Consider the following 27,854-nt stretch of genomic DNA (forward strand, 5'->3'; position numbering starts at 1 on the left):
TGCTATTCCCATGCTGCACAAATAGGCAATTCCTTGGATATATTTTTGTATCCCTTTCCTGTTTTATACAGTTCAACTATCTTTTCCCGTAGATTCATTAACAATTCTTTTGCTTTCCCCATGACTCACAATCTAGAAATGTCAGTGGCTGGATGAAAGATACAAGAGTCTGTCTGGATCCCAGAAACTCTCTCAGCTTTTATGCACACACTGATTACAAGCAAACAGGTCACAGGTGAGGACGTTACCTTTATTAGCCATTCATACCCATTTGTGTTAACTTCTGTGCATGTTATCAGCCAAAATCACCAGGGTGTGTGAACTTTTGATCAGGGTCATTTGGATGTTTTTGGTTGTCATTATGGTTTATTAAGAGAAAACACAGTAGTGACAATAAATGGCTTCACCCAACCACTAATCATGAGTGGAAAAAAAGATTGTGTGTTATTCATATTCTCCGAAAAAAGGCCAAGAAAGCAAAAATATGCCGGGTTGTGTAAACTTTTGAGCACAACTGTGCTTTATTTTGTTGCTCAACATGAATAAAGCTATAAAAAATTTATAGTTTGATATGCTATATGACTTCCCAATCTGTGTTGGTCTGTGAGGTGTGGTGTCCCAGACTTTCTGGTGAAAGTTGTGTTTAGTTGTGCTTTTTGCTTGGTGTGGTTATGGAGTTTACCCCTGTTGTTTTGTGCTTCCTTCCTGTTCTTGTTTTCCTCCTGAATCCCTTATTGTCTTAGTGTGTGTGTGTGTGTGTGCGTGCGTGCGTGCGTGTGTGTGTGTGTGTGTGTGTGTGTGTGTGTGTGTGTGTGTTAGAGGTTTGGTTTTTCCCTTGTTTGTCCTTTACTGTGGTTTCAACCCACTCCTGTCCCATCCCCCAGAATCAGATCAGGACTGGTCAGGAGCAGGGCCAGGAGGGAGACTCATGCTTCTTCACCATTAGGACTATCACTGAGAATAAGGATAGCATAGGGTCTCCTACTTGAGGGACAGTTTAGGATCCCTGCTTTCCCAATATCTTAAAGTCATTGTGACAGATAATGAAAATATCCGGTTTATTTACGGTAGTTTGTTTCCACGCTTCAAAAATGTTTTGGGAAGTTACCATATTCAAAGACTCAGGGATTTGTCCCTAGACATCATTGTGTGAGAGCTTATTTTTGCTTTATTTCATTTTTTTTTTTAGGTTGGATGAGCAAGAACCAACATTTCAGATAAATGTTTTTTGATTTTTTTTTCCTACAGCATTCACCATATTTGATACATAGTTATTGTCATGATCCTGATTGGCGGTGCTCTGATCTCGTGCAGAGCCCATGCCTTGTTTTTTTTTGTTATGCTCCGGTAGACGGGTTGTTCCCGGCCTCAGATCCTGTGTTGGTTTTTGGAGGGGCCTGTTCACTGGAGCCTCGTTCCGGGTGACTGCTCTGCTTTATTTAGGAGCAACTCCACCTGGAACGCCGCCGGTGATAGTTTCTGTATTCCAGTTGCGTCTCTGGTTCCCATAAGTGAGTCTCCTGATCTTGTCCCCGCTACCCCTAACCGAAGTACCCTTCTCCGCCTGTACCCCTGACTCTGACTTGACTCCCACACTTCCAGACCTCCAGCTCATACCCTGACCTCGGCCCGCTCTCTCCCCGTGTACCTGACATGACCTCTGGGCTCCCAGATCTCTGTCTGGTACCCTTACCTTGGCCCGCTCTCTCCCCGTCCATCTGACATGACCTCCGGTTCATATTCTGACCTTAGCTCCACTCTCTCCCCATGTACCTGATGTGATTTCCTGGCTTTTGAACTTTTGGCTTTTTCAACTACTCCTCCTCTAGTGTTTTTAGCGACCCCTAGTATTAGCGCATCTCACTACTCCTCCATTAGTGTGTCTTGCGACACCTAGTGTTAGCGCATCTCACTACTCCATTAGTGTGTCTTGCGACACCTAGTGTTAGCGCATCTCACTACTCCTCCATTAGTGTGTCTTGCGACACCTAGTGTTAGCGCATCTCACTACTCCTCCATTAGTGTGTATTGCGACACCTAGTGTTAGCGCATCTCACTACTCCTCCATTAGTGTGTATTGCGACACCTAGTGTTAGCGCATCTCACTACTCCTCCATTAGTGTGTATTGCGACACCTAGTGTTAGCGCATCTCACTACTCCTCCATTAGTGTGTATTGCGACACCTAGTATTAGCGCATCTCACTACTCCTCCATTAGTGTGTATTGCGACACCTAGTGTTAGCGCATCTCACTACTCCTCCATTAGTGTGTATTGCGACACCTAGTGTTAGCGCATCTCACTACTCCTCCATTAGTGTGTATTGCGACACCTAGTGTTAGCGCATCTCACTACTCCTCCATTAGTGTGTATTGCGACACCTAGTGTTAGCGCATCTCACTACTCCTCCATTAGTGTGTATTGCGACACCTAGTGTTAGCGCATCTCACTACTCCTCCATTAGTGTGTATTGCGACACCTAGTGTTAGCGCATCTCACTACTCCTCCATTAGTGTGTATTGCGACACCTAGTGTTAGCGCATCTCACTACTCCTCCATTAGTGTGTATTGCGACACCTAGTGTTAGCGCATCTCACTACTCCTCCATTAGTATGTATTGCGACACCTAGTGTTAGCGCATCTCACTACTCCTCCATTAGTGTGTATTGCGACACCTAGTGTTAGCGCATCTCACTACTCCTCCATTAGTGTGTATTGCGACACCTAGTGTTAGCGCATCTCACTACTCCTCCATTAGTGTGTATTGCGACACCTAGTGTTAGCGCATCTCACTACTCCTCCATTAGTGTGTATTGCGACACCTAGTGTTAGCGCATCTCACTACTCCTCCATTAGTGTGTATTGCGACACCTAGTATTAGCGCATCTCACTACTCCTCCATTAGTGTGTATTGCGACACCTAGTGTTAGCGCATCTCACTACTCCTCCATTAGTGTGTATTGCGACACCTAGTGTTAGCGCATCTCACTACTCCTCCATTAGTGTGTATTGCGACACCTAGTGTTAGCGCATCTCACTACTCCTCCATTAGTGTGTATTGCGACACCTAGTGTTAGCGCATCTCACTACTCCTCCATTAGTGTGTATTGCGACACCTAGTGTTAGCGCATCTCACTACTCCTCCATTAGTGTGTATTGCGACACCTAGTGTTAGCGCATCTCACTACTCCTCCATTAGTGTGTATTGCGACACCTAGTGTTAGCGCATCTCACTACTCCTCCATTAGTGTGTATTGCGACACCTAGTGTTAGCGCATCTCACTACTCCTCCATTAGTATGTATTGCGACACCTAGTGTTAGCGCATCTCACTACTCCTCCATTAGTGTGTATTGCGACACCTAGTGTTAGCGCATCTCACTACTCCTCCATTAGTGTGTATTGCGACACCTAGTGTTAGCGCATCTCACTACTCCTCCATTAGTGTGTATTGCGACACCTAGTGTTAGCGCATCTCACTACTCCTCCATTAGTGTGTATTGCGACACCTAGTGTTAGCGCATCTCACTACTCCTCCATTAGTGTGTATTGCGACACCTAGTGTTAGCGCATCTCACTACTCCTCCATTAGAGTGTATTACGACACCTAGTGTTAGCGCATCTCACTACTCCTCCATTAGTGTGTATTGCGACACCTAGTGTTAGCGCATCTCACTACTCCTCCATTAGTGTGTATTGCGACACCTAGTGTTAGCGCATCTCACTACTCCTCCATTAGTGTGTATTGCGACACCTAGTGTTAGCGCATCTCACTACTCCTCCATTAGTGTGTCTTGCGACACCTAGTGTTAGCGCATCTCACTACTCCTCCATTAGTGTGTATTGCGACACCTAGTGTTAGCGCATCTCACTACTCCTCCATTAGTGTGTATTGCGACACCTAGTGTTAGCGCATCTCACTACTCCTCCATTAGTGTGTCTTGCGACACCTAGTGTTAGCGCATCTCACTACTCCTCCATTAGTGTGTCTTGCGATACCTAGTGTTAGCGCATCTCACTACTCCTCCATTAGTGTGTATTGCGACACCTAGTGTTAGCGCATCTCACTACTCCTCCATTAGTGTGTCTTGCGACACCTAGTGTTAGCGCATCTCACTACTCCTCCATTAGTGTGTCTTGCGACACCTAGTGTTAGCGCATCTCACTACTCCTCCATTAGTGTGTATTGCGACACCTAGTGTTAGCGCATCTCACTACTCCTCCATTAGTGTGTATTGCGACACCTAGTGTTAGCGCATCTCACTACTCCTCCATTAGTGTGTATTGCGACACCTAGTGTTAGCGCATCTCACTACTCCTCCATTAGTGTGTATTGCAACACCTAGTGTTAGCGCATCTCACTACTCCTCTATTAGTGTGTATTGCGACACCTAGTGTTAGCGCATCTCACTACTCCTCCATTAGTGTGTCTTGCGACACCTAGTGTTAGCGCATCTCACTACTCCTCCATTAGTGTGTATTGCGACACCTAGTGTTAGCGCATCTCACTACTCCTCCATTAGTGTGTATTGCGACACCTAGTGTTAGCGCATCTCACTACTCCTCCATTAGTGTGTATTGCGACACCTAGTGTTAGCGCATCTCACTACTCCTCCATTAGTGTGTATTGCGACACCTAGTGTTAGCGCATCTCACTACTCCTCCATTAGTGTGTATTGCGACACCTAGTGTTAGCGCATCTCACTACTCCTCTATTAGTGTGTATTGTGACACCTAGTGTTAGCGCATCTCACTACTCCTCCATTAGTGTGTCTTGCGACACCTAGTGTTAGCGCATCTCACTACTCCTCCATTAGTGTGTATTGCAACACCTAGTGTTAGCGCATCTCACTACTCCTCCATTAGTGTGTATTGCGACACCTAGTGTTAGCGCATCTCACTACTCCTCCATTAGTGTGTCTTGCGACACCTAGTGTTAGCGCATCTCACTACTCCTCCATTAGTGTGTATTGCGACACCTAGTGTTAGCGCATCTCACTACTCCTCCATTAGTGTGTATTGCGACACCTAGTGTTAGCGCATCTCATTACTCCTCCATTAGTGTGTATTGCGACACCTAGTGTTAGCGCATCTCACTACTCCTCCATTAGTGTGTATTGCGACACCTAGTGTTAGCGCATCTCACTACTCCTCCATTAGTGTGTATTGCGACACCTAGTGTTAGCGCATCTCACTACTCCTCCATTAGTGTGTATTGCGACACCTAGTGTTAGCGCATCTCACTACTCCTCCATTAGTGTGTATTGCGACACCTAGTGTTAGCGCATCTCACTACTCCTCCATTAGTGTGTCTTGCGACACCTAGTGTTAGCGCTTCTCACTACTCCTCTATTAGTGTGTATTGCGACACCTAGTGTTAGCGCATCTCACTACTCCTCCATTAGTGTGTCTTGCGACACCTAGTGTTAGCGCATCTCACTACTCCTCCATTAGTGTGTCTTGCGACACCTAGTGTTAGCGCATCTCACTACTCCTCCATTAGTGTGTATTGCGACACCTAGTGTTAGCGCATCTCACTACTCCTCCATTAGTGTGTGTATTGCGACACCTAGTGTTAGCGCATCTCACTACTCCTCCATTAGTGTGTATTGCGACACCTAGTGTTAGCGCATCTCACTACTCCTCCATTAGTGTCTCTTGCGACACCTAGTGTTAGCGCATCTCACTACTCCTCCATTAGTGTGTATTGCGACACCTAGTGTTAGCGCATCTCACTACTCCTCCATTAGTGTGTATTGCGACACCTAGTGTTAGCGCATCTCACTACTCCTCCATTAGTGTGTATTGTGACACCTAGTGTTAGCGCATCTCACTACTCCTCCATTAGTGTGTATTGCGACACCTAGTGTTAGCGCATCTCACTACTCCTCCATTAGTGTGTCTTGCGACACCTAGTGTTAGCGCATCTCACTACTCCTCCATTAGTGTGTATTGCGACACCTAGTGTTAGCGCATCTCACTACTCCTCCATTAGTGTGTATTGCGACACCTATTGTTAGCGCATCTCACTACTCCTCCATTAGTGTGTATTGCGACACCTAGTGTTAGCGCATCTCACTACTCCTCCATTAGTGTGTATTGCGACACCTAGTGTTAGCGCATCTCACTACTCCTCCATTAGTGTGTATTGCGACACCTAGTGTTAGCGCATCTCACTACTCCTCCATTAGTGTGTCTTGCGACACCTAGTGTTAGCGCATCTCACTACTCCTCCATTAGTGTGTATTGCGACACCTAGTGTTAGCGCATCTCACTACTCCTCCATTAGTGTGTATTGCGACACCTAGTGTTAGCGCATCTCACTACTCCTCCATTAGTGTGTCTTGCGATACCTAGTGTTAGCGCATCTCACTACTCCTCCATTAGTGTGTATTGCGACACCTAGTGTTAGCGCATCTCACTACTCCTCCATTAGTGTGTCTTGCGACACCTAGTGTTAGCGCATCTCACTACTCCTCCATTAGTGTGTCTTGCGACACCTAGTGTTAGCGCATCTCACTACTCCTCCATTAGTGTGTATTGCGACACCTAGTGTTAGCGCATCTCACTACTCCTCCATTAGTGTGTATTGCGACACCTAGTGTTAGCGCATCTCACTACTCCTCCATTAGTGTGTATTGCGACACCTAGTGTTAGCGCATCTCACTACTCCTCCATTAGTGTGTATTGCAACACCTAGTGTTAGCGCATCTCACTACTCCTCTATTAGTGTGTATTGCGACACCTAGTGTTAGCGCATCTCACTACTCCTCCATTAGTGTGTCTTGCGACACCTAGTGTTAGCGCATCTCACTACTCCTCCATTAGTGTGTATTGCGACACCTAGTGTTAGCGCATCTCACTACTCCTCTATTAGTGTGTATTGCGACACCTAGTGTTAGCGCATCTCACTACTCCTCCATTAGTGTGTATTGCGACACCTAGTGTTAGCGCATCTCACTACTCCTCCATTAGTGTGTATTGCGACACCTAGTGTTAGCGCATCTCACTACTCCTCCATTAGTGTGTATTGCGACACCTAGTGTTAGCGCATCTCACTACTCCTCCATTAGTGTGTATTGCGACACCTAGTGTTAGCGCATCTCACTACTCCTCCATTAGTGTGTATTGCGACACCTAGTGTTAGCGCATCTCACTACTCCTCCATTAGTGTGTATTGCGACACCTAGTGTTAGCGCATCTCACTACTCCTCCATTAGTGTGTATTGCGACACCTAGTGTTAGCGCATCTCACTACTCCTCTATTAGTGTGTATTGCGACACCTAGTGTTAGCGCATCTCACTACTCCTCCATTAGTGTGTATTGCGACACCTAGTGTTAGCGCATCTCACTACTCCTCCATTAGTGTGTATTGCGACACCTAGTGTTAGCGCATCTCACTACTCCTCCATTAGTGTGTATTGCAACACCTAGTGTTAGCGCATCTCACTACTCCTCCATTAGTGTGTATTGCGACACCTAGTGTTAGCGCATCTCACTACTCCTCCATTAGTGTGTATTGCGACACCTAGTGTTAGCGCATCTCACTACTCCTCTATTAGTGTGTATTGTGACACCTAGTGTTAGCGCATCTCACTACTCCTCCATTAGTGTGTCTTGCGACACCTAGTGTTAGCGCATCTCACTACTCCTCCATTAGTGTGTATTGCGACACCTAGTGTTAGCGCATCTCACTACTCCTCCATTAGTGTGTATTGCGACACCTAGTGTTAGCGCATCTCACTACTCCTCCATTAGTGTGTATTGCGACACCTAGTGTTAGCGCATCTCACTACTCCTCCATTAGTGTGTATTGCAACACCTAGTGTTAGCGCATCTCACTACTCCTCCATTAGTGTGTATTGCGACACCTAGTGTTAGCGCATCTCACTACTCCTCCATTAGTGTGTATTGCGACACCTAGTGTTAGCGCATCTCACTACTCCTCTATTAGTGTGTATTGTGACACCTAGTGTTAGCGCATCTCACTACTCCTCCATTAGTGTGTCTTGCGACACCTAGTGTTAGCGCATCTCACTACTCCTCCATTAGTGTGTATTGCGACACCTAGTGTTAGCGCATCTCACTACTCCTCCATTAGTGTGTATTGCGACACCTAGTGTTAGCGCATCTCACTACTCCTCCATTAGTGTGTCTTGCGACACCTAGTGTTAGCGCATCTCACTACTCCTCCATTAGTGTGTATTGCGACACCTAGTGTTAGCGCATCTCACTACTCCTCCATTAGTGTGTATTGCGACACCTAGTGTTAGCGCATCTCATTACTCCTCCATTAGTGTGTATTGCGACACCTAGTGTTAGCGCATCTCACTACTCCTCCATTAGTGTGTATTGCGACACCTAGTGTTAGCGCATCTCACTACTCCTCCATTAGTGTGTATTGCGACACCTAGTGTTAGCGCATCTCACTACTCCTCCATTAGTGTGTATTGCGACACCTAGTGTTAGCGCATCTCACTACTCCTCCATTAGTGTGTCTTGCGACACCTAGTGTTAGCGCTTCTCACTACTCCTCTATTAGTGTGTATTGCGACACCTAGTGTTAGCGCATCTCACTACTCCTCCATTAGTGTGTCTTGCGACACCTAGTGTTAGCGCATCTCACTACTCCTCCATTAGTGTGTATTGCGACACCTAGTGTTAGCGCATCTCACTACTCCTCCATTAGTGTGTGTATTGCGACACCTAGTGTTAGCGCATCTCACTACTCCTCCATTAGTGTGTCTTGCGACACCTAGTGTTAGCGCATCTCACTACTCCTCCATTAGTGTGTATTGCGACACCTAGTGTTAGCGCATCTCACTACTCCTCCATTAGTGTGTGTATTGCGACACCTAGTGTTAGCGCATCTCACTACTCCTCCATTAGTGTGTATTGCGACACCTAGTGTTAGCGCATCTCACTACTCCTCCATTAGTGTCTCTTGCGACACCTAGTGTTAGCGCATCTCACTACTCCTCCATTAGTGTGTATTGCGACACCTAGTGTTAGCGCATCTCACTACTCCTCCATTAGTGTGTATTGCGACACCTAGTGTTAGCGCATCTCACTACTCCTCCATTAGTGTGTATTGTGACACCTAGTGTTAGCGCATCTCACTACTCCTCCATTAGTGTGTATTGCGACACCTAGTGTTAGCGCATCTCACTACTCCTCCATTAGTGTGTCTTGCGACACCTAGTGTTAGCGCATCTCACTACTCCTCCATTAGTGTGTATTGCGACACCTAGTGTTAGCGCATCTCACTACTCCTCCATTAGTGTGTATTGCGACACCTAGTGTTAGCGTATCTCACTACTCCTCTATTAGTGTGTCTTGCGACACCTAGTGTTAGCGCATCTCACTACTCCTCCATTAGTGTGTATTGCAACACCTAGTGTTAGCGCATCTCCCTACTCCTCTATTAGTGTGTATTGCGACACCTAGTGTTAGCGCATCTCACTACTCCTCCATTAGTGTGTATTGCGACACCTAGTGTTAGCGCATCTCACTACTCCTCCATTAGTGTGTATTGCGACACCTAGTGTTAGCGCATCTCACTACTCCTCCATTAGTGTGTATTGCGACACCTAGTGTTAGCGCATCTCACTACTCCTCCATTAGTGTGTATTGCGACACCTAGTGTTAGCGCATCTCACTACTCCTCCATTAGAGTGTATTACGACACCTAGTGTTAGCGCATCTCACTACTCCTCCATTAGTGTGTATTGCGACACCTAGTGTTAGCGCATCTCACTACTCCTCCATTAGTGTGTATTGCAACACCTAGTGTTAGCGCATCTCACTACTCCTCCATTAGTGTGTATTGCGACACCTAGTGTTAGTGCAGCTCACTACTCCTCCATTAGTGTGTATTGCGACACCTAGTGTTAGCGCATTTCACTACTCCTCCATTAGTGTGTATTGCGACACCTAGTGTTAGCGCATCTCACTACTCCTCCATTAGTGTGTCTTGCGACACCTAGTGTTAGCGCATCTCACTACTCCATTAGTGTGTATTGCGACACCTAGTGTTAGCGCATCTCACTACTCCTCCATTAGTGTGTCTTGCGACACCTAGTGTTAGGACATCACCATTATATAGGAATATAACATTATACAGTTCAATGAGATTACAGCAAAATGCAATTTTTTTTTATTTTTTTCTTTACATTTTGATACTTTTGAAGAAGAAAATCAATTTTCAGGAAAAATATTTTTATTTGTAGATTTTGTTTTATTACAGATCTCTAAAAGGGTCTGTGTTTTAGTTACAAGCTGTATAATTTGAGACATTTTGAACACTTTTTTTGATCATGTGATCATGTACGTAATATACAGTATTATGTGCAATGCAGTGAAATATCTCATCCTGCCAGTGTAATATTATCAGGCTTCCGGCTACAACAGCAACACCAAGTGATCATGTTGTGGGAATGTCAATGGGCTTACAGAAGGAGTATGCTCCCTCTGTCAAACTCCTCAAGTGCTGCAGTCACTATTGACAGCAGCATCTAAGGAGTTATTGCTGGGATCAGTAAGAATATTGATCCTAGCAGAAATAAGCATACTCTTGCTGCATTAGTTGGGTTCCTGAAGCTGATCGCACCGATACCTAAGCTGTACCATGCCATCAGGATGATGTACACATCCGTTGTGGAGCACAAAATGACATGTGCCTTGTCAAATAGCATTAGGGTGTAGCACTCTACTAAGAGAGACGCTGAAGCTACAGTGTAGCTTCAGAGTGCAGTTAGCAGGCAAACCACCAGAGGGCAGTACAGTAATCAGTAAACCAGGTCAGCAGCAGGAGGTCTCATCAATAGCACAGGGATAATCAAATCATTGTCAGGTGATAGCCAAGGGTTGGAAGCCGGGAACTCACGTATGTAACAGAGGGGAGAGATGGAGCTAAAGTCAGGAATGTGGATACAAGTCAGATGCTGGAAAGTCCAAGTACAAACAAGGGAGGAGGACAAACAGTTCAGGACTGGGATAAGACAGACAGGGAAGGGTACACAGTAGACATGAGCGGATAGTCAGTGACCAAAACAGACAGATGAACGAGGAAAGTACAGTTCAGAACAAGGTAGCTGGAGGCAAGACAGATTAGGTAACTTACCAGAGCCAGTAACACACGCTGCAGAGCATAAACTATCATTGGCATGGAACCAGAGGTGCAGCACCAGGATATAGTGTCCCGGAGTGAAGCAGGGAGGGAGGGAGCCTGACATGACCAGGCCGGAGATGGGTGAAATAATCAAATCACAGCAGCCGATACAGACCTGGATCATGACAGTGGGGTTCGGTTTGGATTTTCCATCTAGTTTTTACTGATATGTGCTACCTAACGTCTTACTATACATTTCTAAACTTCATAACTGTAAATTAATATAAGTTTAAATTTGTTATACACCTTGATAAATGTATCCTTTGATACAATTCTTTTATTGTGAAAATTAAAAATTAAAATGATAAAACTAAGTAGAAATTTGTCGGTGTACAATAAACACGTAATACACCATAGCATTGAAGGCTTTATACAAGTATATTTTGTATATACTAAACCAAACAAAAACTACTTTTTAAACACATAAACAACAGTAATATCAAATGTTGTAAAGTTTTATACATATTCATATTAGGATTGTACCAGCTAAACAATATATAGACGACTAGTAATAAACTGCAAAACGTTGCAAAAAAGTTTTTAGAGCACACAATGTTGACCCACAAATACTATATTTAATATATACCAAATTAATTCTTAGTCAATGGATTTTCATACTATAATATTTATGTCCCTGAGAAAAATCCATTGGTTAAAAAAATTGCACATCTTGATTGAATAATGAAAAATTTGAGAATATAAATCAATAATTCTTCACCATTGAGTTTGTACATAAAACAAATTCCAGAAAAATACACTTTACGGTAATGCACAGATGAGTGAAAAAGACTAAACTGGGCCTCTAGTTGAAAGAAAATCTTCCTTGAAAGGTCATCTTGTCAGACAGGACCATGGGAACGTCGGCTAAGGTAGAGCAAGTGTTGAGTCTGGAGTTCTTGCTTGACATGGTGCTAGCTCTCTTCTTGTGGTGGTAGAAGTAATTTCGAAGGTGAAAACGGAATTTGTCGTGCAAAGAAGCGTAAATGAAAGGGTTGTAGCACGCGGAGCTCATCGCGATAAGATGGCAGGTGACCTGAATGATATTAATATAATTCTTATCTAAAATAGTAAACTCTTCGTCAATATCCCGGATGAGGTTGACCACCTGAAGAGGCAGCCAACACACGGCAAAAGCCATGACTGAGATGATGAGCATACGGAACGTCTTCTGCTTCTTTTTAGACCATTTGTCTTGATTGTGGGTGGCTGCCCCTGGGACATTCCTCCTCCTAAGGTGGTAGGCAATGGCACAGTAAGAAATGGTGACGGCAGAAAGTGGAAGCATGTAAGACAACAGCAACATAGTGCATGAATATAGGAGTCTTTGTTTTTCTTGGTGCTTCCAGAACTCTTCACAAATGATCATGTTATGGCCAACATTCTTGAGATCCAAGTAATGAGTGTGCATGGATGTTGGTAGAGAGACCCCAATGGAAACTATCCAGATGACCGTTACAATATAAAAGCATGATTTACAGCCAATCCTTCTTCGGATAGGATAGACCACTACCACGTACCGGTCTACTGCAATAGCAGTCAGCGATAAGACGGACACAAAAACAGTTGCAGCTTGCATTAAAGTGACAAAGTGGCACATAAATTCTCCAAACAGCCACCCTCGGACTTCAAAAGCATAAGAGGCTGTCAACGGCACACAGAAAATGCACATGACCAGATCGGCTGCTGCCAGGTTCCCGATGAGAAAATTGGTGGTGTTGTGAAGCTTCTTGGTAAAGGCGATGAGAAGGATCAGAACACTGTTTCCTAAGCAAGCCACCGTCACCAACAACGCATACAAAGGAATAAACAGAGGCTTCATATCAAAGAGGAGATCCAGGCCGGTGAACGACTGCGAGGCATTCTTCATCGAGTCATTAGATAGCTGGACGGACATTATCTTCAAGCTTGTGTGGGTTCTTGACGCATTTCTGTAAAAATGAAGATAAGAGTTAGCACCTAAGGAATTGTATTTCACAAATGGACATTTTTTTCCAATATCTGAATTTGTTTTTTGTTTTTTTTTTGTTTTGTTTTTAAATTTTGTTTTTGGAGGGAGGGGAATCCAAGTTAACAACTGCATAACTGTAATGGAAGCCTGTCCATACAAAACTATTTGCTTATAAACACTGTGTCGCCACTGTCACGCCAGGGTGATGAAACAAATGGCATGCAGCGCAACACAGAAAAAAAAACCAGGGAGGATGTAGAAGAAGGCCCCAGTGATAGGAAGAGGGAGACTAGTCACCACCTCACACTCACCTGTGAGTGATCCCTTAGCTGTCTAACTAGATGGGTCCTTCCCCCAGTGCGCCGTCACATGCCCAGGACCTCGCCGATAGGGAAAGGGAAGATTAGTCACCGCGTTACATTCACCTGTGACCGATCCCTTAGCTTCTAACTTGACGGGTCATTCCCCCAGTGCACCATTTCATGCCTAAGTCCTTGCTGACCCTAAAATTACTCTGGCAGTGAGGCACTATTCCCACTACTACAATAACACAAGGAAAGTAAGACAAACGCCATGATGAAAGCGACAACCTTTGCTCACCTTTTTCTGTTAATTCCAATAAAATTATTTTGCATTTCCCCATCATGGTTTTGATTCCTTTTTTTCACTGCCCCCTCAGTCTTTTATTCTTGGGCTTATCACTGATCTTTCTTTGGTTATATGTCTAATATGAAAGCTCTCCCGTTTGTTTTAGGGAATTTGTAGGTTATTATTAACAAATAAAACTCCAAAGTTTCTTCAGAAGGAACTTCACAGCTGCAACTGAAACAAGACTTCAGCTACTCCAGAGACAGGCTCCTTCAAAGTGGTCAGCATAGAGATTCTATCACCGGCATGGAGTAAAGCCAGAAGTGGGTAAGTATATTGGAAGGGCATGATGACAAGATGCTGCAGCTGTTATTAAAGCTATGAGTAATCTCAGCCAGAAAGGAAAGAGTTCTTAACCATTTAGGTGTCAAATGAAAATAATATTGCTCCAACACAAGATGTAACCTGTGTGACAGGCACACTGCAATTAATGAATACATGAATTGCACCATTGCTACAAATGTAAAAATTGTGAGGTTTTAGGGTAACGTTTTTGATCAAAAACTGTATAAACCCATCACCCACCAGCCACAAAGTGAAAAAAATTTCAGGAGTATAAAAAAAAACCCACCCAGAATATACTGGCAACATCTTGAGACGTTTTCAAAAAGTTTCAATTGATGATATAACAGCAATGATCTGGGAAAACAAGACCCGTGACCATAATGGCAAACATAAAAAAACCCTGTAAAATAAATTTAAAAAAAAGGAATAAAAAAGGCACAAATTAAAATAAAAATTTGCTCCAAATTAAAAAAGAAAGCGCAAATGCAATTGTGTAAATTTTGCGCTTTCCATAAACTTTGAGAACAACATGGGGCAAAATATATATGTTAAGTCAAGATAAGCTTTGAAGTCCTGAAAGTCATCAATATAAACAAAAAAATAATAAAAATCTAACAGCGTAATTTGTGCCTATTGTATATGTGTGATGAATGGAATTATATCCGAATACATCCCTTTGTAATAAGAATTATTTCCACATACAGAGCTAATTCAGTTAGGTCTATTATTATGTAATTACATCATTCATTGGAGATTTTAATTGTCAGGATACAAACCTGAATATCCCTATGATCCGTAAATATAACAATTGAAGTAATAATTGAGTAGGATTTATTTTTCGACTTATCGGGACAAAGCGACTCCCTATAGACAACATCAAGAAATGATAAAACACGAGGAGCTATAGCCTGGTGAGAATGTAATTTGGATATAAATGAGTAGTAATGAATATATACAAATAATGAATATAATGATAAGAATGAATCTTTGCAGACCCAGATCAGATCTGTCAATGTCTTTCGCCCTATCTGGTGACTGTTTTCTATGCCTTAGCTAAAGTGAATATCTGCACTATTAAATGTAGTCTGACGGCCTCTTGAGGGGCATATTATATAATAAAGATAAAAACTAAATATATTGGGAAAAAATGTGATACAAGTAAACTAAAAAACCTCTATCCAAATAACATTAGCGGTTTTGGCCCTAGTGCCGGGCTTTGCTTCCCTCTTCCGCCCAGGCAGGTTTTCTATGATAACTCAGCACGCACCTCTGATGTCATCATCCAAGTTCTTGTAAGGCCGGCTCAGGTAGCTGCTCGCCGCCTTATTATTTGGGTAATAAGTGCATTCCAATGCCATGGGCTAATCAGGACATGTGCTACACTTCCCCCTCCGCTCTGCTACAACTAGATACTGTCATGATTCACGTTTGGCTCTGCTCCTTGCACAGCTATTGAGTTTTGTCTATTGCTCGGTTGTTTGTATTCCCCGGGTCCTTGCCGGTGGAGGGGGCTTGTTTGGTGCCTCGTTCCGGTAATTACCTTGCTTTATTTTTGGGCCGTTTCCACCAAAACTTCGCCAGTGATAGTTCCTGCTGTGCAGTGTGCGCTTCAGGTTCCCGTGAGTTCGTTATGATCCTCATTCCGCTACCCCAACTCCTCTCCCTGTCCTTGGCTCCGTTCGTCTTGTTTGTGCTCCTTGACTTCCTGACCCACTACTTGTCTTGTTTCCTCAGTCCCGCTTCCCCCCTTTTGTACTTATGTTCCCTTCGGCTTCTGACCCCGGCTTGCTCTCTGACTACTGTTCTGCTCCCCATCTGTATCTGACATTACCTCCCGGCTACCGACCTTCAGCTCCTCTTCCTTCTTTGCACTGACGTGACCTCCCAGCTCTGACTCTCAGAGTGTACGACCATTCTGCTTCCTCCCCGTGTAGATACTGGTGACATCTAGTGGACAGACGCCACATTACACCTAGGATCCCCACAGTTCTCCTGTGTACCTGCATCCCCTGTTGGTAGTGTACCGCCCCGCGCTCGGCTGCAGCCGAGCCGCTCGGATCCAGGCTCGTTGGTGGGTGGCTCGAGCGCCTCCACACCCGGGGTCACGTCGCTCTGAAAGGATGCTGGCGCTACGTAGGGGGTTAGGTTTACGGCCAGGACCGTGGTTTTTAGTTAAGTTCGTGACGCCACCCACTGGTTGTGGTGAATGTAGACACGACCGCTGCTGTTTACTAGGCCCCCTGGGACGGTGTTGCGCAGCCAGATGTTGACCCCTCCGTGGGTAGGGGGGTGATGATCCCGGGGCCCAGTTGTGAGGGTGCGGACGGATTGGTGAGGTGCAGGGCGGTGCGCGGCCCGAGGGCACAGTTGTACTCACTCTGACAGATACATCGACGTCTCTGGTAAACCAAAAAGATAGTGTTCGGTGCCCGCAGCCAGCTGCGTCTGGTCCACCCGGTTTGGTGGTCCCCGCCTTTCTCCTGCACCTTGTTTTGTAGCTGTGGACTGCCTGCGCTTTCCCGCCTCGGGCTATCCGAACTCCTCGGTGGGCGTGTCCAACCGCCTGGCTCCGCCCCCTGGTGTGAACGCCAAGACCCGAGAGGGGTGACCAAAGTTTTTAGGTTGGCTGCTGTTACCTTTTTAGGGGACGGGTGTTTGTGCAAGGGCCTGTCTGTGACTACCTGGCTAGTCCAGGGCTTCACAGTAGCATTACAGGTACCTCATTGTTTAGTTTTCTCAGTTGTTCCTGTGTGATTTCAAAACTTCCAGCTTTCCTACTAGAAGATGTCCAATTGTCTACTCAGCTCTTTGGTTCCTGGGAATTATCTGCACACCAAGTTCTGCTACAACAAGGTACTCAGCTCAGCTGTTCCTCAGTTCTACCCTCACATCTAACTTCTGCAAAAACATTTCTGATAATTCTATGTCTATTCTGCTGCATCAAGGTGCCTATTTGTCTCTACTGATCTTTGCTGCTATCCACACACTCGGCTCTGCTGTATCTAGTCCTTCCAGCTTAGCTGATCCACATGACATCCTACCTATGCAGCTCTGTTGGTTCTCGCTGTTTCATGAGCCATCCGGCTGGTCCACCTCCTCAGCATCAACGTCTCTGGTCTGTGCTGGCCACCTGAACTATTGCTTAAAGAATCCAAATCACCAGGTGAGCCCCTAAAACATAAAATGTTACTAACCACTTTGCTCACACTGCCATAAATGTACATCATGGTCAAGGTGAATGTGTATGTAGTGGACTTAGTGATTGTGGCCATTCCATACAAGGCAGATGCTGGTTATTTATTAAAGTTCTTAGGTGACATGAGTCTTGGTCTTGTCTAAAAAGGCTATTTTCATATTCAAAGTCCCAGATGAGCATTGAAAGGCTTATAAGTCTCCCTACAGTGACTTGGGGATCTCAACATAGAGAAACTTTAGCTCATTTCAAAGGCCTCTTACCTAGCCTGCAATTCATTTATTTAAAAAACCCTTTGGTTGCACCTTCACTGGTCTAGATGTTTTTGGTCGGTCCATAGCACCATAGGCGGATTCTAATCAGGGCAATCTGGGCTACCACCTGGTGCCCAGAGCTCTGGGGAGCCCATGACCAGATTGCCCTCTTCGTAATTTTTTTTTGTGCCACCATCAGCAGCACTAATCACATTCCTGTTCTTCCTCCGCTTTCAATAGAGAGACAGAGTGTAGCTGCAGGAAAGCATTCTTGGCTTCTGTCCATCATCTACGCTATAACTCTGATGGCGCAAGGACTTCATCAGACCGGCTGTGTCGTTTAGCACGTATTTGTCGCGGGCGGCGGGGCGCTGCTGCTCGGTGGCTCGAGCGGTGGGCCGGATCCGGGAACCTGAGCGGCGCTCCTCGCCCATGAGTGAAAAGGGGATGGTTTGGGTTTCGGGATGCTGTCCGTGACGCCACCCACGGTTGTGGTGAGGTTGGGACACCACCGCTGCTCTGGACGGGGATCCCGTAAGCGATGACAGGGAGCAGCCGAGATGTTTTCTCTCCCCTCCATGGGTAGGGGGATTTGGTGGTCCCGGGGTCCGATGATGGTGACTGTAAGATGGATAGCGGGGTTTGGCGAGGTGCAGGGTCGCGGGGGCAGCGCGGTGCCAGACGGCACGATGGTACTCACTCAGCCAATGACGTAGACGGAGTCTCCGGTACAACAAACGGCTGGATGGACGGGTCCCGCAGCCGGCTGCGGTGGTCAACCCCTGTAGGTTGGCGGTGACTGTCTCTTCCTGCACTGGTGTTGTGTTGTCGGCTCCGATGGCTTCCCACTGGTAACCCGCTCCCCAGCGGTGTATTTGCCAGAGGAGCCCCTTAATGCCCGTAGGCTCTGGCCCTGGGAACTCTAGCTGTGGCGGTAGCTGTATTTCCCTTCACGGTTGAGCGGTTGCCTTCAGTCGGGTCTTTGCTGCTGGGAAACCCCGGAGGTTCCCGTCACTGACAGATTTGACCGGTTTAACGGCGACTCCAAGCCTGGTCGGGGTCCGTAGGCCCTGCCGAATGGTGCTGGCTTCTCTTCGCTCCCCGGTCCGGTACCGGCGGGCAACCGCCCGTCCCCGGTCCTTACGGTTGTGCGTCAATCGGCCTCTCCTGCAGATGGTCACCACCGTCTGCCAACCTTGCTGTATGTGCCCGGTCCATGTACCCGGACACGGTCAGAGTGCTCCTCCACTACCACTTCCCTCCTTCCACTTCACTTTCCCTTCCTCAACTCCTCCGTCCTTTCCCGCCTCCAGGACTGTGAACTCCTCGGTGGGTGGAGCCAACCGCCTGGCTCCACCACACCTGGTGTGGACATCAGCCCATGGAGGGAGGCAACAAGGATTTGTGTGTGTGACTGGTGTGCCTAACCGGGGTGTGGGGTGTGTTGTTGCAGTACCTGTGACGACCTGGCTTGTCCAGGGCACCACATATGCACTTGGCAATAAGGGAAAGGAAGCAGGAGAGATACGTTATTCTTTTTTTTCTTTAAAGTTAATTAATTTTCTGTACCCACACCCAGGTCTCATCACTGCTCAGAAATCACTTAAATAGGACCTGCCTGACAAGTAAAGTAGACCAAAAGATCCTCAATTGATAGGCACCATGCCATGATCCAAAGAAATTCAGGAACAACTGAGAAATTAGTTCATTGAAATCTACCAGTCTGAAAAAGGTTATGAAGCCTTTTTAAAACCTTTGGGACTCCAGCGAAACACAGTGAGAGTCATTATCCACAAGTGGTGAAAACATGGAACAGGGGTGAACTTTCCCAGGAGTGGCCAAAATTACCCCAAGAGTGCAGCAACGACTCGAAGAGGTCACAAAAGACCCCACAACAACATCCAAGAGCTGCAGGCCTCACTTCCCTTAGTTAAGGTCAACGTTCATGACTCCACCATAAGAAAGAGACTGGGTAAAAATGGCCTGCATGGCAGAGTTCCAAGATGAAAACCATTGCTGAGCAAAAAGAGCATAAAGGTTCATCTCAGTTTAGCCAGAAAACATCTTGATGATCCCCAAGACTTTTGGGAGAATACTCTGTGGACTGACAAGACATAAGTTGAACTTTTTGGAAGCTATATGTCCCATTATGTCTTGAGTAGAAGTAACCAAGCATTTCAGAAAAGGAACATCATGCCCACAGTAAATTATGGTGGTGGTAGTGTGATAGTCTGGGGCTCTTTTGCTGCTTCAGTACCTGGATGACTTGCTATGGTAAATGGAACCATGAATTCTGCTGTCTACCACAAATCCTGAAGGAGAAAGTCCGGCCACCTGTTCTTGAGCTCAAGCTGAGGTTATGCAGCAGGACAATGATCTAACACACACTAGCAAGTCCACCGCTGAATGGCTTAGGAAAAACAAAATTAAGTCTTTGGAGTGGTCTAGTCAAAGTCCTGACCTTAATCAGATTGAGATGCAAGACCTTTAAAAGGAGATCCATGCTCAGAAACCCTCCAATGCAGCTGACATACAACACTTCTGCAAAGATGAGTGGGCCAAAAATACTCCAGAACGTTGTAAAAGGCTCATTGCTAGTGATGGGTGAACTCCCCGATGTTTGTGTTTGGGAGACTCGCCCGAACGTTTTGTAAAGTTCAAGTTCTGAGATAACGTGAACTTGAATCCGAACACTGAACATGGACCTTACAGTTATGTGAAGGGGCGGGGGGCTGTAAAATAAAGAATATTGTTAAAAATAAACATTGTCACTATACTTATAGGACCCGCGACGCGTCCTACAGACTCTGTCTCCTGCCACTTCTGCTGCCAAGTCGATCATCACTGTGTCCTCCTGTTAACCACCACTGATGATAGGACCTTCCGTTATTTCATAGCCATGTGACTAGTCATGTGTGAAGGTTATATTATCTCATTGGCTACAGACTGGTTACATGACTATGACATCATGCAAGGTCCTGCAGTGTCAGTGTCTTGGTGCTCGCCGGTACGCGGTATACTTGGCGAGTGACGAATACCGGCGAGATGCTCGGGCACATGCTCGGCTCCCCCTCCCTACATGTTGGTGCTCTTTACAGAGTCAGCCCACATGCAGGGATTGGCTGCCTCACACTAATGCTACAGCCGGTGAATAGCAGTGCCGGGAATCAGGTGATCGGAGATCACAGTTGCTATATTAACCTGCTTGTTAGGTTACTATGGCAATGGTGACAGTGCTGACATCACTGCTTACCAACCCGCAGCCTCTGATCACTCATTGAGTGATTAGACAGCGCGGGGAGCAGAAGTGTTCTTCCTCCCCCCCATGCATTCTGATATAGCAGAGCTGCATGGGTTGAAGAAGACCAGGATCGTGAAGGGGTGAGAGGGAGTTATAAAGATGCAGTCCCTAAGTGTGTCTGTGTATTTATTTCTAATAAAGTATTTTTTCTCTGCGTGGTGTCTTTTTTTAACCCTTTTTTGAAAAATTCTTAATGGCCATGTCAAACTTGGCCTGGCATTAAAAATCTAGGGCTTAATTCCAGCTGGTAAAACAAAGCTGGTATTAACCCCTTATTACCCAGCTTGCCACCCGGCACCAGGGCCGCTGAAAGAGTTGGATACCGCACCAGAAGATGGCGCTTCTATGAAAGTACAATTTTCTGGGGCGGCTGCGGACTGCAATTCGCAGCAGGGGGGGGGCAGAAAGCTTGAGCCAACCTGCGCTGCAGATTCCAATCCCCAGCTCCTAGTTGTACTTGGCTGGACACAAAAATTGGGCAAAGCCCACGTCTGTTTTCTTTTTTTAATTATTTCATGAGATACGTGAAATAATTAAAAAAGGGGCTTCCCTATATTTTTGGTTTCCAGCCGGGTACAAATAGGCAGCCGGGGGTTGGGGGCAGCCCGTACCTGTCTGTTGTACCTGGCTAGCATACAAAAATATGGAAAAGACGTCATTTTTTTTATAGTTTTTTGGAAAAATTTTCCATTGCCAGTGAAGGTAACAACAAGCAGTGGGGGTTAGCAGCCAGTAGCTGCTTGGATTACCCTTAGCTAGCAATAGAAAATGCAGCAAGAGCCCACGTATTCTCTGTGTCGGGTCTGTGATTGCCAGACACCACAGTAATGTAAAAATAAATAAATCATTAAAAAAAAATGACGTAGCGCTCCACAGTATTTTTGATTCTCAGCGCAGATAAAGCAGACGGCTAGGGGCTACTACCCCTATCCCCCGCTGCCTGATTTACATTGGCTGGTGATCAAAATACAGGGAAGCCCATTAATTTTTTTTGTATTTAAAACAATAACTAAAAATATAATGCATGGGCTCCTGCCGTAATTCGATCGCCAGTCAGGTAAAGCCAGGTAGCTGGGGGCTGGGATTCTCGGCAGCCGTTGCCACCCCCTGGAAGGGGCGCATTGTTTCTTAGCGCCATTTCCAGGCACGTTACCCAACTCGTCCAGAGGCCCTGGTGCTGGGTGGCTCACTGGGTAATAAAAGGGTTAATACCAGCTTTGTATTCTCAGATGGTACTAAGCCCGAAATTCATGGTGTCAAGCCAAATTAGACATGGCCACCATTAATTTCTTGGAAACAATAAAAAAAAACACAACACAGAAACAATTTTTTTATTAGAAATAAAACAAAAAAAAACATTTAGAGACTCCATCTCTATTATAAAAAATCCTTAGTCCGACGTAATCCACTGGGACAGCAATGTCAACTCTGCTTCATCACTGTGCACAGACACAGTCTATACATAGTGAGAAGCACAGAGAGCCATGTCATGTCTGCTACATCACTGTGCACAGACAGTGTCTATACAAAGTGAGAACCACAGAGAGCCATGTCAGGTCTGCTACATTACTTTGTACAGAGCGAGAAGCAGGCTGACAGTGAGGGGATGATTGCACTTGCGTCTCGCATTGCATCACCCTCTCAGGACAGGAGCAACTCAGTTGCATTTGTGACGCCCTGGGCAAGCCAGGGGTCACAGGTCATCACACCACCACACCCTACACCCCAGTTAGGAACACCAAGGCTACCAAAATCCTTGTTGCCTTCCTCCAGGGGCTGATGTTCACACCAGGGGGTGAGCCAGGCGGTTGGCTCCGCCCACCGAGGAGTTCACAGCCCTGGAGGGGGGAAGAACCAGGCAGTTTAATGTTTGGACAGAAGGGGAGAGGAAGCAAGATGAGTTGAGATCAGTTTAGGAGGTGGAGGAGTAAACAAGTAGTCAAGTGGAAAGTAGAAGGAAGTGAAGTGGTAGAGGAGCAAAGGAGAAGACTGGAGTAAAGGAGTAAAAGTGACAGTAAGAAAGCCTGAAGCTGGTCCGGGTGTGTGCCCCGGACTGAGACAGCAAGGTCAGCAGACGGCGGTGATTGTCCGGAGGGGTGACTGTTCGGAAGTTCCTGGAAGGACCGCGGACGGGTGGTGGCCCGGCGGTCTGGAGCAGTGTACAAAGGACAGTCAGCACCAGGGCAGGGGCCTCTCGGACCCCGGCAAGGCTAGGAGTCGCCATAATTTGCCAAATCCGTCAGTGAAGGGGACGGCTGTCTCCCAACAACCAAGTCCCGGTTAAAGGCAACAGCCCAACCATTAAAACAGAGACACCGCCACCCCCAGGGCACCAGTTTCTGAGGGCCAGCGCCTATGGGCAAAGAGTAGAGCTCCTCCGGTCCAGCTTGAAGCCGGGGAGCGGGTTACCGGTGGGAACCCATCGAAACCATCAACAACATAGGTGCAGGACAAAGGGACATCACCGTCACCTACTGGGGAAAGCAAGTGCAGCCGTCCGTGGGAACCGTCTTTCCAGCCGTGTGTTTTACCGAGAACTGTGTCATCGTCTCAGGCTGAGTGAGTACCACAGTGCCGCAAGGCACAGCGCTGCCCCCGCGTCCCTGCGCCCACCAAGCCCTGCATCTCCCACCTCATCACTGGGCCCCGGGATCACCAACCCCTACCCACGGAGGGGCAACACAACAACTTACTGCTTCACACCATTACTCCCGGGATCCCCACACCGAGCAGCGGTGGTGCAAATAAATCACCACAACCGTGGGTGGCGTCACGGACAATAGACTATATCCCAAAACCCGATCCCCTTTCACTCACGGGCGAGGAGCGCCGCTCGAGAACCCCCGGGATCCGGCCCACCGCTCGAGCCACCACTGAGCAGCAGCAGCCGGACCCGAGCAGAGGGGTGAGCGCAGTGCTGACACCCTCCTCCCCGCCCGCGACACATTCATGGAAATAAACGCAGATGACCCGCTGCTGTAAGGAGATTGTGTGCCGTGATCCGATGCGCCACTGGCATCACGGCTGTGGCACTAGTTTGTGGCAGCCAATCCCTGCATGTGGGCAGACTCTGTAAACAGCGCCAACATGCAGGGAGTGGGAGCCAAGAATGTGTCCGAGCATCTCGCCGGGTATATCGAGTACTGAGATGCTCGGGCGAGCACTGTGTACCGGCGAGCACCAAGACATTGACACTGCAGGACCTGGCATGAAGTCAGTCTGTAGACATTGCGATAATACAACATTCACACGTGACTGGTCACATGGGTAAAGGTCACGGAAGGTCCTGTAACTCAGTGCTGGTTATCCGGCGGCACAGCAATGATCGGACGGACGCAGAAGCAGCAGGGAGACAGAGTTTGCAGTACGCGTTGCGGTACCTGTAAAGGCCACTTTACACACAGAGATAAATCTTTGGCAGATCTGTGGGTGCAGTGAAATCATGGACATATTGTTCCATTTGTACACAGCCACAAACCTGGCACTGATTGTCCACAATTTCACTGCAACCACAGATCTGCCGCAGATTTATCTCTCTGTGTGACAGGGCCTTTAGTATGATCGTAATGTTTTTTAATAATGTGCTTTTTTACAGCCCCTGGACCCGAACTGTAACACGAGCTTCCCAGGAAAGCTCGTGTTCGAGATAGTGTGCACGAACACCACCTGTTCGGTACGGACCCCGAACCTTACAGTTGCCAGTTATTGCAAACGCTTGATTGCAGTTGTAGCTGCTAAGAGTGGCCCAACCAGTTGTTAGGTTTAGGGGGCAATCACTTTTTCACACAGGGCCCTGTAGGTATGGTTTTCTTTTTCTCTTTATTATAAAGACCTTTATTTATAAACTACATTTTGTGTTACTTGTGTTATCTTTGTCTAATGTTTAAACTTGTTGGTGATCTGAAACATTTAAAAATGACAAACATGCAAAAGAATAAGAAATCAGGAAGGGGCAAACACTTTTTCACACAACTGTAGGATGCCATTGTTCCTCGTTTACAGAGGACTATGCACTGCAAAGAACGAGCACTTTGCATGTTTACACTGAAAGTACATATCACTCATTTCCAATTATCTTTCAGTATGAATGTAACTTTAATTTCAGAAAGATGATGAGCATAATTCTATTGCAAACAAAAATAGCTCTTATTATGTAAAACGCTGTTCCTTACTAGATATGGTCTTGTCTTGTTATGTTCAGTGCTATACAAAAGGGAAAAAAATTGCCTTATTCTTAGCATCCCCTCTTGTTATGTATAGTGTCATCCCTTATTACATCTTATACTTTATTGTTCTATTTAGTGCTGTACGAATGGGAAAATTTTGTCCCTTATTCTTAGCATCCGCTCTTGTTATGTATAGCATTGTCCCTTTTTACTTTATCCTGTATTGTTCTATTTAGTGCTGTACGAAAGGGAAAATTTTGTCCCTTATTCTTAGCATCCGCTCTTGTTATGTATAGCGTTGTCCCTTATTACCTTATCCTTTATTGTTCTATTTAGTGTTGTACGAAAGGGAAAATTTTGTCCCTTATTCTTAGCATCCACTCTTGTTATGTATAGCGTTGTCCCTTATTACCTTATCCTGTATTGTTCTATTTAGTGCTGTACGAAAGAGAAAAAAAAATTCCCTTATTCGTAGCATTCCCTCTTGTTATGGTCAGTGGGGAAAAAATGTATAGTAAGCCAACAATTGTGCGAGTTCTCCCACTTAGAAAGATGAGAGAGGCTTGTAATTTATATCAAAGGTGACCACAACTATGAGAGACAAAATGAGAAAACAAATCTACAAAAATAACAGAGTTTGATTTGGCAAGACTTTTTTTTGCAAATTATGGTGGAAAATAAGTATTTAGTCACCTAAAAACATGCAAGATGGCACCTGTTTGAACTTGTTATCAGTATAAAAGACACCTGTCCACAACCTCAAACAGTCACACTCCAAACTCCACTATGGTGAAGACCAAAGAGCTGTCGAAGGACACCAGAAACAAAATTGTAGTCCTGTACAAGGCTGATAAGACTGAATCTGCAATAGGCAAGCAGCTTGGTGTGATGAAATCAACTGTAGGAGCAATAATAAGAAAATGGAAGACATACAAGACCACTGATAATCTCCCTCGATCTGGGGCTCTCACCCTGTGGGGTCAAAATGATCATAAGAACGGTAAGCATAAATCCCAGAACCACACGGGGGGACTTGCATAGAGCTGGGACCACCGTAACAAAGGCTACCATCAGTACACACTATGCCGCCAGGGACTCAGATCCTGCAGTGCCAAACGTGTTCCCCTACTTAAGCCAGTACATGTCCGGGCCCATCTGAAGTTTGTTAGAGAGCATTTGGATTATCCAGGAGAGTATTGGAAGAATGTCGTATGGTTTGATGAAACCAAAGTGGAACTGTTTTGTAGAAACACAACTCGTCGTGTTTGGAGAAGTCAGAATGCTGAGTTGCATCCAAAGAACACCATACCTACTGTGAAGCATGGGGGTGGCAACATCATGCTTTGGGGCTATTTCTCTGCAAAGGGACAAGGACGACTGATGAACAGGGCTATATATTGTGAGATTTTGACTGTAAGCCTCCTTCCATCAGCAAGGACATTGAAGATGAAACGTGGCTGGGTCTTTCAGCTTGATAATGATACCAAACACACCGCCAGAGCAACGAAGGAGTGGCTTCGTAAAAAGCATATGAAGGTCCTGGAGTGGCCTAGCCAGTCTCCAGATCTCAACCCCATAGAAAACCTTTGGAGGGAGTTGAAAGTACGTGTTGCCCAGCGACAGGCCCAAAACATCACTGCTCTAGAGGAGATGTGCATGGAGGAATGGGCCAACATACCACCAACAGTGTGTGCCAACCTTGTAAAGACAGAAAATGTTTCACCTCTGTCATTGCCAACAAAGGATATAGAACAAAATATTGAGATTAACTTTTGTTATTGACTAAAAAGTTATTTTCCACCATAATTTGCAAAAACACATCTTCACAAATCATACGCTGTGATTTTCTGGATTTGTTTTCTCATTTTGTCTCTCGTAGTTGTGGTCACCTATGATGTCAATTACAGGCAAGTCTCATCTCTATAAGTGTTAGAACTTGCACAATTGGGGGCTGAATAAATACTTTTTTCCCCCCACTGTATAGTGTCATCCCTTATTACATGTTATCCTCTACGGTTATGTTTAGTGCTGTATAATTTGTGCCAGAATGCACTGTTTCTGTCAACTTAAATCTACAGATGTCCACCAGAGCACCTGTGTATTCATCATGTGGCCTGTCACATCACCCCTGAAAATATATCATGTGGCATGTCATATAATACATCGGAACTAAAAAGCCCATGCACTCTAAACTAGGGGTCCTGGTTACCCTTAATCTACCCCTACATACCAGTAGTTAGAGGAGAAAGGATAAATCGCTTATGACAGCAAGAATACAGATGACAGCGGATGCTCACAGCTCCTGCTTTCTGTAGCATCACATTTCACTGACTGTTTTATCACAGGAACCAGTGTTTTTACTGTGTCACCAGTAGTGTTGAGCGAGCACTTAGATGCTCGGGTGCTCGGTACTCAAAATGAGCAAGCCAGATGGACTCAACTCCATTATTGAGTACAATAGAAAACTCTTCCGAACACTCCGGAAAACTATTCCTAAAAATGGTTCAGTTTCCCATTAACTTGCATCTTACTTTTTTACTCGAGTCATGCCCATTCAAGCATCCAACTTCCCATTATGAGCACCGAGCACCCGAGCATGGTAGTGCCCGCTCATCACTAGTTACGAGTACTGAGCACCCGAGCATGGTAGTGCCCGCTCATCACTAGTTACCAGTACTGAGCACCTGAGCATGGTAGTGCCCGCTCATCACTAGTTACCAGTACTGAGCACCAGAGCATGGTAGTGCCCGCTCATCACTAGTTACGATTACCGAGCACCTGAGCATGGTAGTGCTCGCTCATCACTAGTTACGAGAACAGAACACCTGAGCATGGTAGTGCCCGCTCATCACTAGTTACGAGTACTGAGCACCCGAGCATGGTAGGCCCT

The 27,854-nt window shown here is 45.9% G+C and overlaps 1 protein-coding gene across 1 annotated transcript in view; it reads right to left on the reverse strand.

Annotated features, from left to right (window-relative positions):
• Positions 1-10,265: 10,265 nt before the first annotated feature.
• The window catches only part of LOC142257505 (prolactin-releasing peptide receptor-like), a 31,968-nt gene continuing 14,379 nt past the window's right edge, over positions 10,266-27,854 (reverse strand). Inside the window, exon 2 of the mRNA XM_075329646.1 lies at positions 10,266-13,097. Coding sequence (XP_075185761.1) covers positions 11,972-13,063 — 1,092 coding nt within the window. The 5' untranslated portion in view covers positions 13,064-13,097 and the 3' untranslated portion in view covers positions 10,266-11,971. The remainder of the gene's footprint in view (positions 13,098-27,854) is intronic.

The sequence above is a fragment of the Anomaloglossus baeobatrachus genome, chromosome 12, assembly GCF_048569485.1.
Source record: "Anomaloglossus baeobatrachus isolate aAnoBae1 chromosome 12, aAnoBae1.hap1, whole genome shotgun sequence".
In the NCBI taxonomy this organism is placed as follows: Eukaryota; Metazoa; Chordata; class Amphibia; order Anura; family Aromobatidae; genus Anomaloglossus; species Anomaloglossus baeobatrachus.